The 16,986-nt window shown below is 41.7% G+C and overlaps 1 protein-coding gene across 10 annotated transcripts in view; it reads left to right on the top strand.

The window, feature by feature from the left end:
* The window catches only part of GRB10 (growth factor receptor bound protein 10), a 147,901-nt gene that overhangs the window by 45,455 nt on the left and 85,460 nt on the right, over nucleotides 1–16,986 (top strand). For 9 of the 10 annotated variants that reach the window (XR_009276800.1, XR_009276798.1, XR_009276799.1 and 6 more), the window contains one exon: nucleotides 16,546–16,639. Coding sequence is in view for 4 of the 10 variants with exons in the window: in XM_058830917.1 (XP_058686900.1) it covers nucleotides 16,546–16,639 (94 nt within the window). In the remaining 6 variants the exon portion in view is untranslated. Of the gene's footprint in view, nucleotides 1–10,355; nucleotides 10,380–16,545; nucleotides 16,640–16,986 lie in introns of those variants that run through there. The other variant, XM_058830922.1, reaches the window with a different exon arrangement.

Raw genomic sequence — 16,986 nt, 5'->3', positions numbered from 1 at the left:
AAATCCCATATAATTGTCCAATATTGCAAAATTTTAACTGTAGTTGAAGAAATAAAAACCTGGTATGTGCAGCTAGATGAAAGCAGAAGGCAGGACAGTGACCCATGATCTGTGTAAGTATTTTGGTTTCTTAAGAGATAATACCCTTAGTACAAATGGTGTAAAATTACAAACAAGTGTGACTTGTTCTTTGGAGCAGGCAGCATGGATTTACGAGTAATTTTCTTTTTTTGTCCTTTGAGTTTCTGGCAGTAACTTCCAGAAGGACTTGTTCCATACTCTTGCCAACTTGTCAAGGCTGACCAGCTTCTGGTTTTTCATATTGTCATCCTCATCTGTTTTGAGGAGCAATGTGTTTTCTGCTTCTGCAGTCACCAGGATCATCCTCTGATTAGTGATTTACTCTTATGAAGATAACAGAGGGTAGCCTTGCTAGCGTAGTAGTGGCTAAGATCCTTACTGTCTTCTAGTGCATCCTATCTGCTCCTAATTTATTTGTCTGATCCCTAACTTTCCTGTGAGTAATGGTTCAATCCTCCAGATGCTGACACTGGTCAAAGAAGTGGGAGACATGAGGAGGAACTAGGAGGACTGAGGCAAAAAAATAATTGGGTATTTTGTGTCTTTAGGTGCTGGATCCTGTGCACAGCTGAGAACTAAGCTAATATTAGCCATTCTTTTGTCCTTACTTGCCTATATAACAATTCCTTGTTTTTTCTTGGCACCCTTTTTTTGCTTTAGCTCTTCTGAATGTGCACAATCTCTGTTATTTTTGCGTAACTTCCTGCTTCAACCTTTTTTTGCGTTTCAGAATTTAAGCTGAGGCAGGAGATGCCTGTCCATTCAGCTGGCTTTCTGCCATTCCCCTGTGACTTTCTGTGTGCCACAATGGACCATTTTTGAGGTTTGAGGAAGCTGTCCTGCAAGATCAGATTGTTCCCCTGGTTGCCTTGTTTCTTCAGAGAAATCTGCCATGGTAACCTTGCATGCAGATTCTTGAACAGGCCAAAAATCTTCTTTCCCACAGTCCAGGACTGTAATTGTGCTGGTAGTCTTGCTCTCTTTGCTTACTTACTACTGTCATCACTGTATCATCTCTACTGCCATCAACCTCTTCCTCCCCAAATGGCTCTTTGTCTCTCTGTTGGCTTTGCCGGCTTGTTGGTCAAGCAGGAAGATGTTTCCCCAGCTGGCTCACTGATCACTTGTGAAGTTATCTTCAACCTGCTCCAGAAATCATTTCAGAGTCCAGTGCTGGCTGCAGCTGGAACAGCAGTTTGCTTGTGAGTGGGTCAGAAATGTGATTTAGACAATTTGTGACAAGTTTCTCCCCATCCCATGCACCTGGCTGCAAAAGTGGACTCATTTGGTTTGAGCAAAACAGGTATTCTGAACATTAATCTTCTTAAAGATGGTAAGTGCTTCTTTTGGGAGGAAGTACTGAGGTGGAAAATGAGGGACTTGGCAGTGTGACAGAAGTAAAGGAGAGCTAGAGGTGCTAGCCAATTGTTCAGGTGTTTCCTGTCCCAGCACTGTCCTTTTCGGCTTCCCATCCAGGCTGTTGGTACTCAGTCTCCTGTCATGGCACTCTCCTGGCTTCCCTGATGTTTACTTCCCTGATGTCTCTCACAAGGCTTACATCCTTGCGGACTGTTGCCCATGCTGCCTTCTCCAAGGACCTACTGCCAGCCGTATCTCTCCGGGATTATCCTTGGGGTGCTGAAGGGGAGCTCCCCCTTGCTGAGTGTCTTACAAGCATCCACCCTCAGATCTGACTGGTGCTGCTATTCTTTGGTCATGACTGCCTCTGGCTCCAAGTCATTTGGTGGGGAGGTACTAGGAGAGTCCTGGTTAGATGTTCCCCTTTCCTCTCCACTGTGGGCCCGTTGCAGAAGAGATGTCATCTGTGTGCCTGGAGAGCACAGAGGCAATGCAGGTTAGGGAGCAAGGGCTGACAAAAGCCTTCAAATGCATGAACAGTTTTATTGATTATAAAGGGTTTGCGCCTTGTCTGGCAAGGCTAATATCTCCCTTTCCTGCCTGTGGGTTTTCTGCCTTTTCCATCTATGGCAGAGACCTGACCCTCCAGATTTCCTTGAGTGGTTATGTTCAGGCTGATGGAGAGTAGTTGCTTGGGAGAGACTGGGAGAAGATGTTCTAGGTGTCCTGGAAGGAGATCACAGGCTCTTTCAGGAAGATGTCTTGTCAATGATGATGTCAGGAGACAGTCAACTGTATTTGTGGCTAGTCCTCTTCTGTGGGCCATCTTCCTTCATCACCCTTTGTGGGCTATGGGTCTCCTGCCACCTAGTTGAGTGAAGCCCTTTTACACCCTGCACACTCTTTCTGTGTGCTCCTACCCTGTTCCCCCTCTGCATATCCTCCTTCTTCCAGAGCTCTTTCTTGGGCTCATTCTTCTTGGCAACACCACCATAACCTCTTGGAAAGATGTCTGCAGAAGTTAACTCCATGTATGGAGTACCATATGTATTACATACATACATAAATAATCCATTTATTAAACCAACTTAACGTGTTTACTTACCCACACGTGCCCACTCAAGTTAGGTGATTTTTTTTTTTTCCTTTTCTTCCTTTTTGAATTCAGGACAGACCTGAGTTTTTCAACCTAAATATATATGCCAATATTTGAGGTAGTCACCCTAAGTGTTTTGTAGCTGGAAGCATTTGTAGAGCCTGTTTTCTAAGGTAAATGTGAATTGAGACTTCAGAAGGCCTCTGAAGGCCTTCTCTATTACTGACTGTATAGAAGTATATAAGGCAGTGTGTTGCAAACTGGTTGGAAAAAATCCTTCCTATGTGTTTACTGGTGAGATTTCTACATGAAATACATTATTTTTTTGCCATGAAGTGAACAAAAGGGCTAACTGAAATGTTATTCTAAAAAAAGGCATCTCATGCAATCTTGTTTTTTCTGGAGTCCTTTATGTCCTCAGAATTATGATAAGCTGCCAGCTGCTGAACATGAATTGTCTGTATGGTTAAGTCACAAACCATAACTGCTCTGCTGAATGAGAGCAAATTGGAAAACAGTTTGCTCACAGTGTATCTTTTGAGTATGACTTGCCCTGAAGATTAAAATGAACCCTAACCTACAAGACCAGAAACTTATCATCCATCGACTGTGCCAGTAGCATCTTCTGAAACAAGGATATTGACACAATTACATGTATTGTTATGATGTAAGATTACACACATGCTGTCAGTATTGTGGTGTGCTAATGAGCTTCTAGGTAATCCGTCACAGTTAATTTTTTTGTTTTAGCTAAATAAGTAGTCTTCTGTTTATCTATATCCAGAAGGTGGCCCATTCCTCTCACCCACAGCTTGATTCTGAAGCCTAGTTCAAAGTTTTGCCTCTTGTCTTTCTCATCCTTTGATTAATTTTTCTTTTTTTTTTTTAATCTCTGGTTTGACTTTAATCTCAGCAGGAATCTTTTCCACTACCTTTTATTTCATAGACCTGCATTTTTAGGTTAGAAAGAACAGCTTAAAAGTAGAGGAAGCAGTACAATAACTACTGGTTGTGCTGTAAAAGGTACTGTAAAAGGTACCACCCTGAATTAATCACCATTCAGCTGAAGTGCTGTAGCTGCTCATATGCAAGCTGCCAGCCCCTTGAACTGCAAGGTAAACAAGTTACTTCCCCTTCCTAGTCTTCAGCAGTGGTTTCAAAGAAGAGAAGCTTTCAGCTTCAATACCAATTAAACAGCAGCTCATCTGATTGCATCCCATCTTTTCTTGGAGGGAATAAAATTTGCAGAGGTGTTCTTGTGGATGATAGCAGTAGTGTTTTAGTGTTGCTAAAGCCAGCATGATTAAACATTGCACATGTAGATTTATTACAACTGTGGGATTTCTTGAACTTTTCTTCTGGCTGACCTGACCAGCTTCGCAATCTCTGTTCAAATCTCCTTGTTTGAGGACCCCTTACCTAGGCAGGTCCTGTTTTGAGGTGGTTTGCTTGTTTTGTTTCATGTGCTGCCTTGGCAATGTTTGGCACACCAGACCTTCCTCCAATAGCATACTGGTAGTTATGAAACCCTTTTGATCTGTTGAAGCTTACTGTAGCCTCAGAGGTTTTGTGTGGAATTAAAGCAGTTGCTGCTAACCGTGTAGAAGCGCTTCAGTGTATGTTCTGATGTGCTGTGGATAACTTCCTTGGATGTGTCCAGTAGGTGTTAAAAGAAGTGGGGAGGAGCTGTGCAAAATAAGTGGTCACTTGACACACACTGTGAACAACTTAAAAACAGAACAAAACAAAAGGAAAACCTTCTAAGCATGAGGAGGTGATTGACGTGCTTGCTTTTAGTGTGCCAGCTTCTGCAAAAACTGAAGATTTATACTTTGTATTGTGTTTTCTGGGACAGCTTGCAATTTTACATGTAATTTGTTACTATTGAAATGCAAATTGCTAATCTTTTGTAAATTTTATTCCTTCAGAGAATGCCAAGTCAATAAAGATTTTCTGATAAAGCCATCTTCTTAATGCAGGATAACTGGTAGAGCTACTTGCAATTAGCTCCCTTTTGTTAAGGAAAAGAAAACATGGCAGCCACTACCTTGAGATGGATAGATACATACCAATTTTTATTGATACTGGAACAAGTGTAACAATGAAGTGTATTTCATATGGTACCTAGAATTGTGAACGTTAGACAGAGATAAGTAAACTAGGCAGAGCACTGAGAGAAGTTATCAGGCTAAAAAGTACCTTTGAGGTGTTTGGAATTTACAACAGTCAAACCTAGATGCTTCTTTTCTAAGAACAATGAAGATGAAGAAAATCAGAATCACTGAGGTTGGAAAAGACCTCTATGATCATTGAGTCCAACCTTTGACAGGTAACCACCCTGTCAACTAGACTATGGCATTAAGCTCCATGTCCAATCATAAACACCTCCAGGGCTGGTGACTCCATCACCTTCTTGGGCAGTTTGTCCCAGTGTGTTTAACAGATCTTTTCATCAGGAAATTCCTTTTGATGTCCAACCTGAACCTCCTCTGGTGCATCTTGAGGCTGTGTCCTCACATCATGTCACTGGTTGCCTGGGAGAAGAGGCTGACTCCCATGTGGCTACAGCCTCCTTTCAGGCAATTGTAGAAAGCAGTAAGATTGCCCCTGAGCCTCTTTTTCTTCAGGCTGAACAACTCCAGCTCCCTCAGCCACTTGTCGTAAGGACTCATTCTCTAGATCCTTCACCAGTGCTGTTGCCCTCCTCTGGACTTGCTTCTGCACCTCAATATCTTTCTTGTAGTAAGGAGGCCAAAACTGGACACAGATAGTCAAAGTGTGGCTGAGTACAGGGTAATGATCACTGCCCTGGCACTGCTGGCTGATTTTTGATACAAGCCGGGATGTCATCAGCCTTCTTGGCCACCTCGGTATGTGCTGGCTCATGTTTGGCTGCTGTTGACCAGTGCCCCCCAGTTCTTTTTTTCTGAGCAACCTTCCAGCCACTCCTCCCCAGCCTGGAGTGTTATATGGGGTATTGTGACCCAAGTTCAGGAGCTGGCACTTGGACTTATTGAACCTCATGTAATTGTCCCTTTGATCCAGATCCCTCTGCAGAGCCTTCCTGCCCTCCAGCAGATCAGCTCTCCCACCCAACTTAGTGTTGCCCATGAATTTTCTGAGGGTACACTTGATACCCTGATCCAGATCATCGGTAAAGATACTGAAAATGACTGGGCCCTATATTAAACCCAGTAGGTTTCTTTCATTTTGAGAAATCGGAATAAGACAGTGATGCACTGAAATACTCAGGATGGCTCCAGTTGTTAGTCTTATCTTAATTTTTGTTTCCTTTCCAGCTGTTATGAATTGACAATTTCTGTGTAGGTATTTCTGTAATGCAGGCCGCAGCATCATTTCTATTAGAAATTTTTTGTCCAACCATCTTGTGCTAACACTTGGGGGTGGCAACTTAATGAAGTCTGATAGAACATTACTGTGAGGATTTTTTTTTTTTTCAGGAAAACTTTTGAACATCACTGTGTTCAAAAGTTCACTTTATGATGCTTATATCCCCAGTCATCTGTTCTGTTTATGCTGGATATTAAGTTCTGCACCTTTAAGACTGGTTCCAAGAGTGAAGGGGGAAAGAAGCACGCAGTTTGTTTTCAGAAACTGCACTTGCTCCCCAACATCCTTCTCACCGAGTGTGAGACTGCAGCACAGACAGCGGGAGAGAGCTCTCCTTTGCTTTTTAGGTTTTTTTTAGCTAGCTTGGCAGAGAAGTTACCTGGACTATGGCTTTTCTTTTTCTTGGAACTGACCAGCTCTGCTCTGGACTGACAACCCAGACAAACCCCGGGAGCTCATGCCTGTGGCCTAACAGGGCTTGGCCCTTGGCACTTTCCAGTGCAGGAGGGACTGATGAGAGACTGAGTGAGCTCAGCTACACCCCATGACAAGGACTTTCTGAATTTGCCATCTCTTCAGAACAGCAAGCGGTTTTGTTGTTTAATACTATTCATTTTTTATGCTTGTGAATACTTTGCTTGTTAAATAAACAATTTTTTTCCACTTTTCTCCAAGGAAATATTTTTCTGAATGAGCTGGGGGACAGGCTGCTTGAATCTGATTTCTAGAGGGACCCCTTTGGAAGTTTCCTCCCAAATTTGCCCTAAACCAGGACACTGTGAGAGGTGCAATTATGTATGTGACTGTCTTAGAGCTATACAGGTGAAATGAGATTCATACAAGATTAAGGAAAGAAATGCAGACATTCAGGCCTGTTGTTCTGTTGGTAATCATGTGGGTTTTTGGTTTTGGTTGGTTTTTTTTTCCTATTCTGAAGGCTTGCAAAGTAACCTATTACTGTTTAATATGCTGTACAAAACAATTATTTTAAGTACTCATATATTGCAGACTGTTTCTTAGACTCCAACATTTTTTTGTGTAAACTATGTTATTGATTTGCTCTGACTTAAACCATCATATTTGGTTAGGGGAGAACACAGCAGTCTGTTCCAGTACAAGACTTGATGCTAGCTTATTAATCATGAATAATTACTGTGCTTTAGACTGGTGTCTGTGATTTTTCTAGGGTTTAGGTAGGGTATAGAGCAGTCAACTGAAGTGTATAAACATTTGCCCCATATCTGAGATTCTGAAATGTCTTTATTTTGTTTTTGGTAAGGCTTGCTGTTTTGGAGATGTGTAGAGTTAATTCTATATTGAATTGAGCACAAGTTACCTGAACTACAAATGCCCTTCCTTGTCTGAAGTGAGCAATGAGCTCTGAGACAGATGGCACCATGTAACAGGAGAATGGATCTTTATTTGAGCGGAAAGGTGTGTGGTCCAGCTAATTAGGATCATAGGTTTGATCAGATGGGACAGGCACTTCTAGACCTAGTTAACTATATATCTCATGCCAAGGATTACTGTTGGGAAGGAGGGGAGAGGAGGGGTACCAAGCACACCCTAAATTTCAGCAATTGAGCAAATTGTCTAGAAAGCAGAGTGCTGAGGTCCAGGTTGCTAACAGTTGAAGCAAGGAAGGATAGCAAAGTAGTCTTGTATGAATTTGTTCAACGTGACACTTGAAATTGGTCAGGTTATTACTGAAGACCTGAAGAGGAATTTCATTAGCAGGTGAGAGTTACTTTGCTCACTGACATCCAGTAAATTTTAATGGTCTGTGTGGGCACAGTGGCTCCTTCACCACAGGAGGTTTATCATTTTATCACTTTTGCTATGGAGAGCCATCTTCACTTGTTGGCCCGCTCAGATTCTCAGTTTGAACCTGAACCAACACAAAGACAAAAGGGGGATAGCATTATTGCCAGTAAGAGAGCAGACACACGTTCAGATGGTAGAAATTGCTTTGTGTTTCATTCTACTTGCATTCCTTCGTTCAGTTCAATCTGTCTTGATGTCTAGGGCTTCCTAGCTATAAACTTACATACACTTAAATGTAACTTAGGTTATCTGGCTGTGGTTGCCACTTCCCAAAGCATAGAGATAGGAATATAAATTCCTGAAGAAAATGCACTTTGAATGGAAACAGTGCTTCCTCCAACCCAGGTGGCATCTTCTCTTCTCCCTCCCCTGGCCTGAGACACACAAATGTGTTGCTGCAGTGCCAGATCCAGAGTCCACCAGCTCATCCTTCCAAGCACTGAGCCTTCCAAGGTTAATTCAGGGCATCATTAGCCTGTGCTAGGACAGACTGTCCAAGGCATTTTGTGGAACATCTCCTGTCCACGTGGTAGAAGGATGCTGTCAAAATCTGATTCCCAAAGCCAGTGCTCTTGGAAGCAGCTGGCCAGCAGTGCTGCTATAACCAAAGCTGTAGTAGATTTGATATCAAGTAGAACAGATGAGCTACCTTGTATTTCACGGGTCTGAGCATGGGGAGGGCCAGTGTGTTGGAAAGGATCAAATATCCTGTGCCTTCAGTCTGTGTTACAGCTAAAAAATAATAATAGATGAGACTTTTTTTTTTTTTTTAACACAAGCTTAAAGGAAATAATTGTGAAGATGTTTTCTCAGATTGGACAGGTGCGTTAGCAAGTGTGTGATGCTGAAATTTTCCATTGCACCAGGGTACAAATATTCTTTCCCATTATGTTTCTTTTTATCCTTCTGGTGACTTGAGAAACTTGGACAAAACATGGAAAGTGACCCTGGTAAGGATTCTTGAATAGGCTAAAGTTTTTATGAGCAGCAACTCATTGTTGTGGGTTGCATTATTCCCTTAGATTGTGTGAGCACCATCCAGTATAGTAGTTCACATGTATGAACCTGTGCTTTGGCTCACTTTAAGTTCTGTAGTCTGTTAAGTGTCAGTTCTTTGATACAAGATCTCACTGAAAACCTCTTTAAAAAAAAAGAGCAGTATGACATACTGCTTTAGGTTATACCTTCTCGTAACAAAACTCAATTTTTAAATTCAATTCCTATTGATAAGTATGGTTCACTCTCACAAAAACCAGATTTTTCAGGGACTTGTTTTAGTCAGTATTGACCAAAACCAGAGAATTTAGAACATGCAGCAAAGGATGTAGCTTTGAACATGTATCTTTGTCATTGGCAGTCCCTTGCCAGTGAGAGTTACTTGCTTTGGAGGTAAGGCTAATTAATTTGCAATTAAATACAAGCTAGAGATACGTTATCAGGTTCTTTGGTGCCAGCAGAAGCAAACTTTCCATGTAAGCATGTGGCTTCCCTAAAGTGAATAATTTCCTAATATGAACTGCATTTATTCAGTGGTGTTTTGTTAGAAATGAAAAGAAACCAAGTTTGTTTTTGAAAAATAAGTTAAAGGATACTTTATAAGTAAGTAAATACTTCATTTTTCTAAGTACTTTATAGGTGAATACACCTCTAAGGAGTGATTGCTTTCACTGAGAACTTTGTGCAATTGTTTCTTTTCTGGATTTCAAGACTTTATTTTAGCTGTAAACTGTCTAACAGCCACAGTGGTTTTAGTCTCATTAAAAATAGAACAAAGCTTTTAGCATTTCTAAGCCTGTCAATTGGATTCCCTCATTGCTAGCTGATTAAAAGACAGCAACCATGGTGCATTGAATTTTTTTCTACCATAATAAATGTCAGTCTGGTATATACATTTTCTCTGTGCAGAGTAAAGGGAGACAGGTGAATTTTTGCAGAAGTGATTAGTTCCTACTGAGAGAGGACTGCATCTAGTGAGAGAGATCTTTCCAAATTTTGGGTTCAGGAGTGTTGAAAGCCCTGTTAATGCCATTTTTCCAAAGATCAGCCTAGAGAAACTGAATCTCTAATGTTAGCCTGTACGCATACTGTAAAAGTGCGTTGCTGGTGCTGTCAGCTAACACTCACTATGCTCATTCCTGCCTTACTGAAGAAAAGCCTTTCAGGAGTTAACAGCTGCTATCAGATACTGTTGCTAGCTGTGGTCCAGCTCTTGCTAGGCTACATTTACTAGTTGGGTCAGGGGTGACAGAAAGAAGTGGTTTTTGGTTTGCCCTGACAGCAATTGCAATACAGGTAGTGATACGTCATATAATCAGACTTCTAAAAATAAATCTGAAGCACCTGCAGAAAAATAAGTTTCTCGCTCAGCTATAGCAGTGGCTTCTATAACTGTGTTGGGCTATAGCTTTTAGGAAGAAATACTTCAGTGGCTTGGGACATGCACACTGTTGGGTTTCAGTGTTGACAACAGGGTCCAAACCCCCAGGTTTTTTTAGACTTGAAGGTTTTATGATCTGTGAGTTGCTAAAGCCAGAGGGGGTCAGGAGATAAGTTCCTCCAAGGTCAGACAAGCCTTTCTGCCTTCCCCTGTATCATGGGACGTAATATAATTCCTGTGATTCATTTAACAAATTCTCTGCCACTGCAGAGACATGGACCACGGACGCAGGTCTGTCTTGTCTCTCAGCCTCATTTTCCTTCTCCCTTTGCTAATTCCTGGTCTGTTGTAGCTATCATATATGTTGTGTGGTGGGCTGGAAAGTGTGCTGTAGGAATGTGTGGATCACAACAGGTCTGTGTTCCCTGCCAGGTTATCGCATGTTTTCAGTGATTTGCGGCACTGAGGGTTGGAGGTGCTGTGGTGTGTCGGGAGGAATGTGCTGCTGCCTTTGCTGCTCCTGTAATCCCAAACTGGCTTGTTTGTTTTTGGTCTCTAGGGTTATTGCTCCCAGTCTTGACAGCCAGTACTGTAAAATCAGAATGATTCCTGCAGTTAATGGCTTTGCTACTTCAGGAGAGAGAGCCCAACTTTTTACAAAGCTAAGTGGCTTTATTTTAAGCCCTTGTTTGTACAAGCTCTCTTAGCAATGGGAATGCTAAAATTCTAGGTTCACAGTTACGCTGTTGACTTACTGAGCCTTTCACTTGGCTCTTACCTAGTCAAATGACTGTAGTTAAGAGGCAGGAAACCAGGTTACAGGTCTTTAATTATGTAATATGTGGGTTGTGTGAGAATGCGCTTTAAAGTCTTTTGCCTAGTGTGCAAAGCCTGTGTTTTCTTTATTTGTAAGATGTGTTAAACATTTTGGCAGAAAACAGTAAAACATACGCACTCTGTTTGGGTAAACTTGAAATAATTTCCAAAGCAGTGACTTTGGATAAACCCAAGAACCTTGCACTTCCCTCAGGACTCTTAATTGGAACACATTTCCTCAAACTCTGGGATGTCAGTTTGCTGAAAATACATTGTACCAAACAGCTGTCTGCTAGGGCACTGTGCTGCTGTGTTTTTAAGAAAGGAGTGTCACATGAATTCCTTATTTATCTGGACTGTGGAGTTTGGATTAGAACTTGAACATTGGTCTGGATATGTCAGTTGGATTTATTCTTGTAATAGCCTATGTGTTTGCCTTCATGGGGCTGAGAGGAAAATTGAGTGAGCAGAAGCTCTGGATGGGATACAGTAAGCTATAGGAAAGTTTACTGAGATGAATAGCTGGCTACTCAGCACTTAGCATAATCGAGTCTATTATCCTCTTTGTACATTTGATGTTTGAAGTAAACCAAAGCTGCAAAATCATGATATAAAGAATCAGCATAACTTAAAAAGCAGTGCAGGAAGTTACTTTACATAAATGCACAGTCTTTTGTTTGCAAAGTGAGGAATATTATGAAGCATCCTAAGAAGAAATGCTGTCTAATCTGTCCGTTGCCTAAGGAAACTCCAGGGCCATGTTAAGAATGACAGTACTGAATCAGATAAAGAAATGTTTGTCTATCTGTGTTCTTCTTCTAAGAGCAGCAAGTTGCAGATACAAAGAGAGAGTGTAATTTCTCAGAGTATCCCCTTTCTGCTCCGGAAGCCTGGAGCTGTGTCCACTTTTTCACAGCCCTTGGTGTTCAAAAATTCTTCAGTGAATTTTTGTATTTGCTTTTTTTTTCTGGGAACCACTTACACTTGAGAACTCTGCAACAGCAGTCTGTGCTAACATGAAGTACTTCATTTTGCTTAACACAAGTCTGCCTGAACAGAGTAACTCTGTGGTGGTTCAAATAATGACTTTGCTAATTTTCTCTTTATGCTCAGCTAGTTTTAAGACCTGTACCTTGGTGTGATGAAGGAGTCACTGCCAGGTTGGCACAGAGCCCCTGTTTGGCAGGAGTGCCCTCTCTGCAGACCGACGTATATCTGCCTTGATAGTCTGCTAAATTGCACTGGGATACATCAGCACGTCTGACTTTACTTTCTGTTGTGCTGGACAGTGTACAAACATCAGAAGTATGACATGATCATGAATTTTGTTGCTGTGGGACTGCTGGCATGGGTATGCGTGACTCTTGCTCAATTGAACCTTTTGTTCAGGGGCATGGCAGTGTGGGTTTGCAGACAGCTACAGTAAATACAGAACCAGGGACTCTTGTCTTGGTGGTCTGGGCATCCTCAGTCTGGCCATGCTCCCAGGAGCTTCCGAGAAGCTGTGCTGCCACTTGTAGCCTTTCTTCATCTTGTAAACTTCCAGAGACTGCTGAATTAGAAGACACTAAAGCCCTCAGGGGATTTCCAGACTTCTCCAGAAAGCTGCTCTGTCTCCTTTAATGCTAGACCGCTTTCACAATGAGGGAGAAGGGAAGTATAAATGATACTTCATTATTTGTACATTCAAGTCTGCCTCATCCTTTCTCTAAGCACTATTTACTTGTAAGATTACCCTGAATGACTGACTGGATAACCTTTGCTGAAAAAACTAGGATGAGAGAAGCAGCAGTAGAGTGGTAGCAACACGCTGGTCTGTCTAATAATGCTGTCTCATAAATATTCTCCTGCACTAAACTGCAGGTGGGAACAGTGGCACTTGGAGCCAAAGAGGTGATTCAAGCATGTGTGCCAACAGCAGAGCTGCTGTAGTATGTCTAGCTGATTCTCTGATTAAAAGATGAGATTTAATGTTTCCTTAGATAACTGAAATGCTTATCATGGTAGCACAAACAGCAGCAAACATTGTATGTCATAGTTTAAGGAGTGCAACTTGAAAGGCTTGGTTATAGATTGAAAAATAAATCTAGATTGTGCTGGTTACTGATATGTAGAGATAACACTGTCCATGAGTGGACTTTGGCTATTAAGGCGATGCAAGCACGTCACATTTTGTGTCGTGCAACATGGGTTTGCAAAAGGACACTGTAATCTGACCTCTAATGATGGTGTGTTTGACTTTATGAAATGCTAATGCTTTAAAGGATCCTGATTCAGGTCCTTCTAGCACTCTTGCTAGTCACTTGACTAAATCATCCTTGGTTGCAGAGGCTGAATGACACAGAAAACAGCACATGCAAAAAGTCAGTGAGGGCTAATGCTCAGCTAGCTTCTAAAAATACTACAATAGCTAGATGGTACAGTAAGTTAAGTAACATGTTTTAATTTCATACTGAGAGCATTTATTGGAAGAGGAGGGAGGGCTGGGGATTAAACTATGAAGCAAACAAATGACTTGCTTAGAGGCTGCTTTCAGCTGCAGCAGGGGGGATGGTGATGGACCAAAGTAGGTGCCCACCTTGCTGAGAGCCATGGCCTCAGCCCTGAGCTAGGGCCTGACAACAAGGCTGCTGGCAGAGAGTAATTATATAACTTTATTTCCTGCCCCCCTCCTCTTTCTTCTTTTTCCCTTGTTCCAGCATGTGATCTCCACTGCATCTGGCCGAGTGCCAGTGTTTGTCTGTGCACAACGGACACAAACAGTTTCTAGAGGGTCATGTGAAACTACCCCTGGCTCTTTAAACCTCACCACCCTTACCTTTTCCCCTCAACTGCACCATTGCTGTAACAGGTGTGGCTTTGTTTATGCACGGCCTGTCGCTTTGCTTTAGCACCTGGGTTTTGCTGGCCCACAGTGTCCAGAGGAAACCTTTGCCTCCCTGTTTTGCTCAAGCTGCAGGAGGGGCAGGCATTTGCACCGAGTGAAACAGGCAGGGTCATCAGCTTTATAAGAGCAGCACCAGCAGTCATTAGTCACTGTAACCTCTGCTTCTGAATACTTTGATCTACCTTACTATGGCTTTGGCTTAACTTTGCTAGTAAGGCCTGTGGTTCTCAGCATCTTCTGGTACAAGATGTAAGGTGATTCCAGAGAGGGCATGTCCTATACCTGTAAATTTTTGGTAATTGCTAGTTTAAAAAAAAAAAAAAAAAAAAAGTCTGGTTTAATTGAAGAGTTACGGGCCTGGAGCCAGGTGAAACTTTGAGATAAGGTCTCTCAGTTAAGTTTTTGTGTGTTAACTGCTGTGGGAAACCCAAGCGTAAAATCATGCATCCTGGCACCATTTCACCTTTGTTACTACATAGTACTTTGTGAATCTTGCCTTCCAGAAGGGATTTTTATATGTTGGGGCAACTGAAAACACATTTAGGTAAGTGATAAATAGCTTATAGCTAGTTTTCTTGTTCCAACTTTTATTTCTCTTGGGATGCCCTGTTGCTCTTCCCAGCCAAGAGGCAATGTGTCACTGTATCCATGTGTTAGACATTGTGACTTCTTCCTGGGAAGTGGAACTAAGGCTGCTATACTGCATCTATAAAGTTTTAGCTACCCCATAAAAATTGATCATGTTGAATTTTATGGAGGGAAATGCACAGAGAAGAGCTGTGGGCTGGGGAGGGATGTTCTGCTGAGTTATTTGTGCCTGTGATGCTTTAGCCTTTGTACTGAGAGCAGTCAGCTTCAGCTTTAAGTTTTGACTGAAACTTTTCTTAGATAAATGTCTCCTCCCTGCTGTTGCCCTTGGCACCTTGGAAAAATTATAACTGAACTTTCTGGTGAACAGATTCATAATTTTGTATGTTCTTTCTGCAGTTGCCTTCTTACACTACAAATCCCAAATTTCCTGCCTCAAATTTAAAATAGAGATGATGTGGGTCAAGTCAGTGATGTCTGTGTGGTGTCCCAAAGAAAATGAGATAAATCCAGTGAGAATGACTAGTGTTCCAAAAGTACAAATAATGTTAGAATGGGATGCCCTATGTTTGCAAGGGATTTGATGAAAACAGGAGCTCGTGACATGCTTGTTCCTAGTAAATGTTCAGTTAGCTCCAGTAAAAGAGCTAACAAATGCTGCTGTGTTTCAAGAAAGTAAGAATAAAGACAGTTGTGCTGACAGAAGGTCTGATGTGGTTTGGGTTTTTTTTTTGATTCCTGAGAAGCAATAACAAAAGCTCATGAGAGAAGCGAGATGTGGCCCATGACACCACAACACGCCTGTGTTGTGAACATCAGTGCAAAGAGTGTAAAGAGCTATAAGGGGAGATAGCTAGTATAGAGGCAGAAATTTGAGTGATTGCAGTTGTATCTTGCATAGATAGATGGATGCCATTTGTATCTTATCATGCAGAGTTTACTCATATAAACCTTCCTTAGCCATACCACTGTTGTCAGTTTCTGTCTTACAAATGCCTGTGGGCTCCTGAACTGATCCCTGATAGTGATGACACTTGAGAGCAGTGCTTGAGTACTTGAATCAAAGCTCAAGCTTTTGTGAGACAGTCTCTGTGACGAAGATATAATTTATTTCACATACTTTATAACTATATACAGTTCTAGTCCCCAAACACTACATCCAATATGATTTTGAACATTAGCTTATATTTTGTCAATGCTGGACTGAGGGCTTATGGTTGCACATAGTTGAATTGCCTCTCACTGTTAATTACAGTGCCTTAATTACAATGTCACTTACCGTGAAGGTGCTCCCTATGTTTTGACATAAAAGCAAGTCATGCCATTGTGTATTTAGCCCACACTTTGGGCACAGTGGCATCATGTGTATAGTTATGTGCATCGCTGTGGCAGTTTATGCTTGGTGATACAACAATAACTTTGCGCACTTTTCCACACACACGCTTAACTGCAAAGGTATATGCAGAGGTATGCCACCTACTCTAAATCTCCTTCTCATCCTTCTAAAATGTGACTTACCTTGCTTCTCCTATTGTCTTGTTTATATTTCAATTTTTCTGGTTCTCCTGGTTGTCTTCTTTGGCAAGACCTGTGAGAAACCATGGTATTTTAGATTTAGCCAAATTAATTTTGTGTTAAAACTTTGTGAAACTTGATCTGTGAAAATTCCAGTATGAAAAAAAACAACAGGTTGGCACCCAGAGCCATAGAAGTTTATCTGAACTGAACTTCTGATTTCTCTTGAGGTTTAGTAGTTCACTACTAAATCTGTTTGAGTCCAGTTAATTAGTTACAAAGCCATAAGCCACAGACTTGGAATTAAAGAAAACAAAGCCCCAAGCCTCCGCATAATTTGGTGCAAGAGGAAACTTTCATTAAACTAAGACGTGCCTTTACATTACTCTTTTTCTGTTTGAAACGCAAACCAGCGTACAGATGAACCAACAGCACAGTCATTGATTTTGGATCCATGCCACACGATATTAATGTGACAGCCTAGTGTGCCCCTGTGATCTGTTCCCCCACCTTCTTTGACATTGGTTTCTCCTTCCAGAGGCATGGCAGGGTTTTTTTGTTTTGTATTGATGGTTTTACTCCTACTAATGTAGCTTGCAGGGAGTACAGAATGCCTGGTTTTGATAAGATATTCTGCTCTTCTGTTTTTAGGACAATGTAGATCAGACTTCAGCTCATGGTCGGCGGGATCTGGTGGAACCAGGTTTCCAAGAACCATCTAACCGCATCTCCCTGAACCACCAAGGTAAGGAATTGTGCGTGGAAATCCAGGCTTCTCAGGCGAGTGCAGGCATGGTTTTGCCTCCATGATGCCATTTCTCCTTCTAACTGGGGGAAAAAAGAAAATGTTCTGGATGTCTGGAGAAGGACAGCTGACGAAATTGGGTTTTGTCACAACTGTCCTTTGAACTGGGAGTGAAGGTGACGAAGAACTTGAACGTATCTCAAACCTTGTTGCCCAAAATAGGATTACTAGCCTGAGTGACAGGGATATTATCCTATTTTTATGAGTAGGGAGGAGGGAAGGACTGACATTAAATTCAACATTTGTAATGTTAAGGTTGCATTTTAAAAAAATCTTCAACTGCCATA

The sequence above is a fragment of the Poecile atricapillus genome, chromosome 2 (assembly GCF_030490865.1).
Source record: "Poecile atricapillus isolate bPoeAtr1 chromosome 2, bPoeAtr1.hap1, whole genome shotgun sequence".
NCBI classification, from domain to species: domain Eukaryota; kingdom Metazoa; phylum Chordata; class Aves; order Passeriformes; family Paridae; genus Poecile; species Poecile atricapillus.
This window is presented reverse-complemented; position numbering and strand designations above follow the sequence as displayed.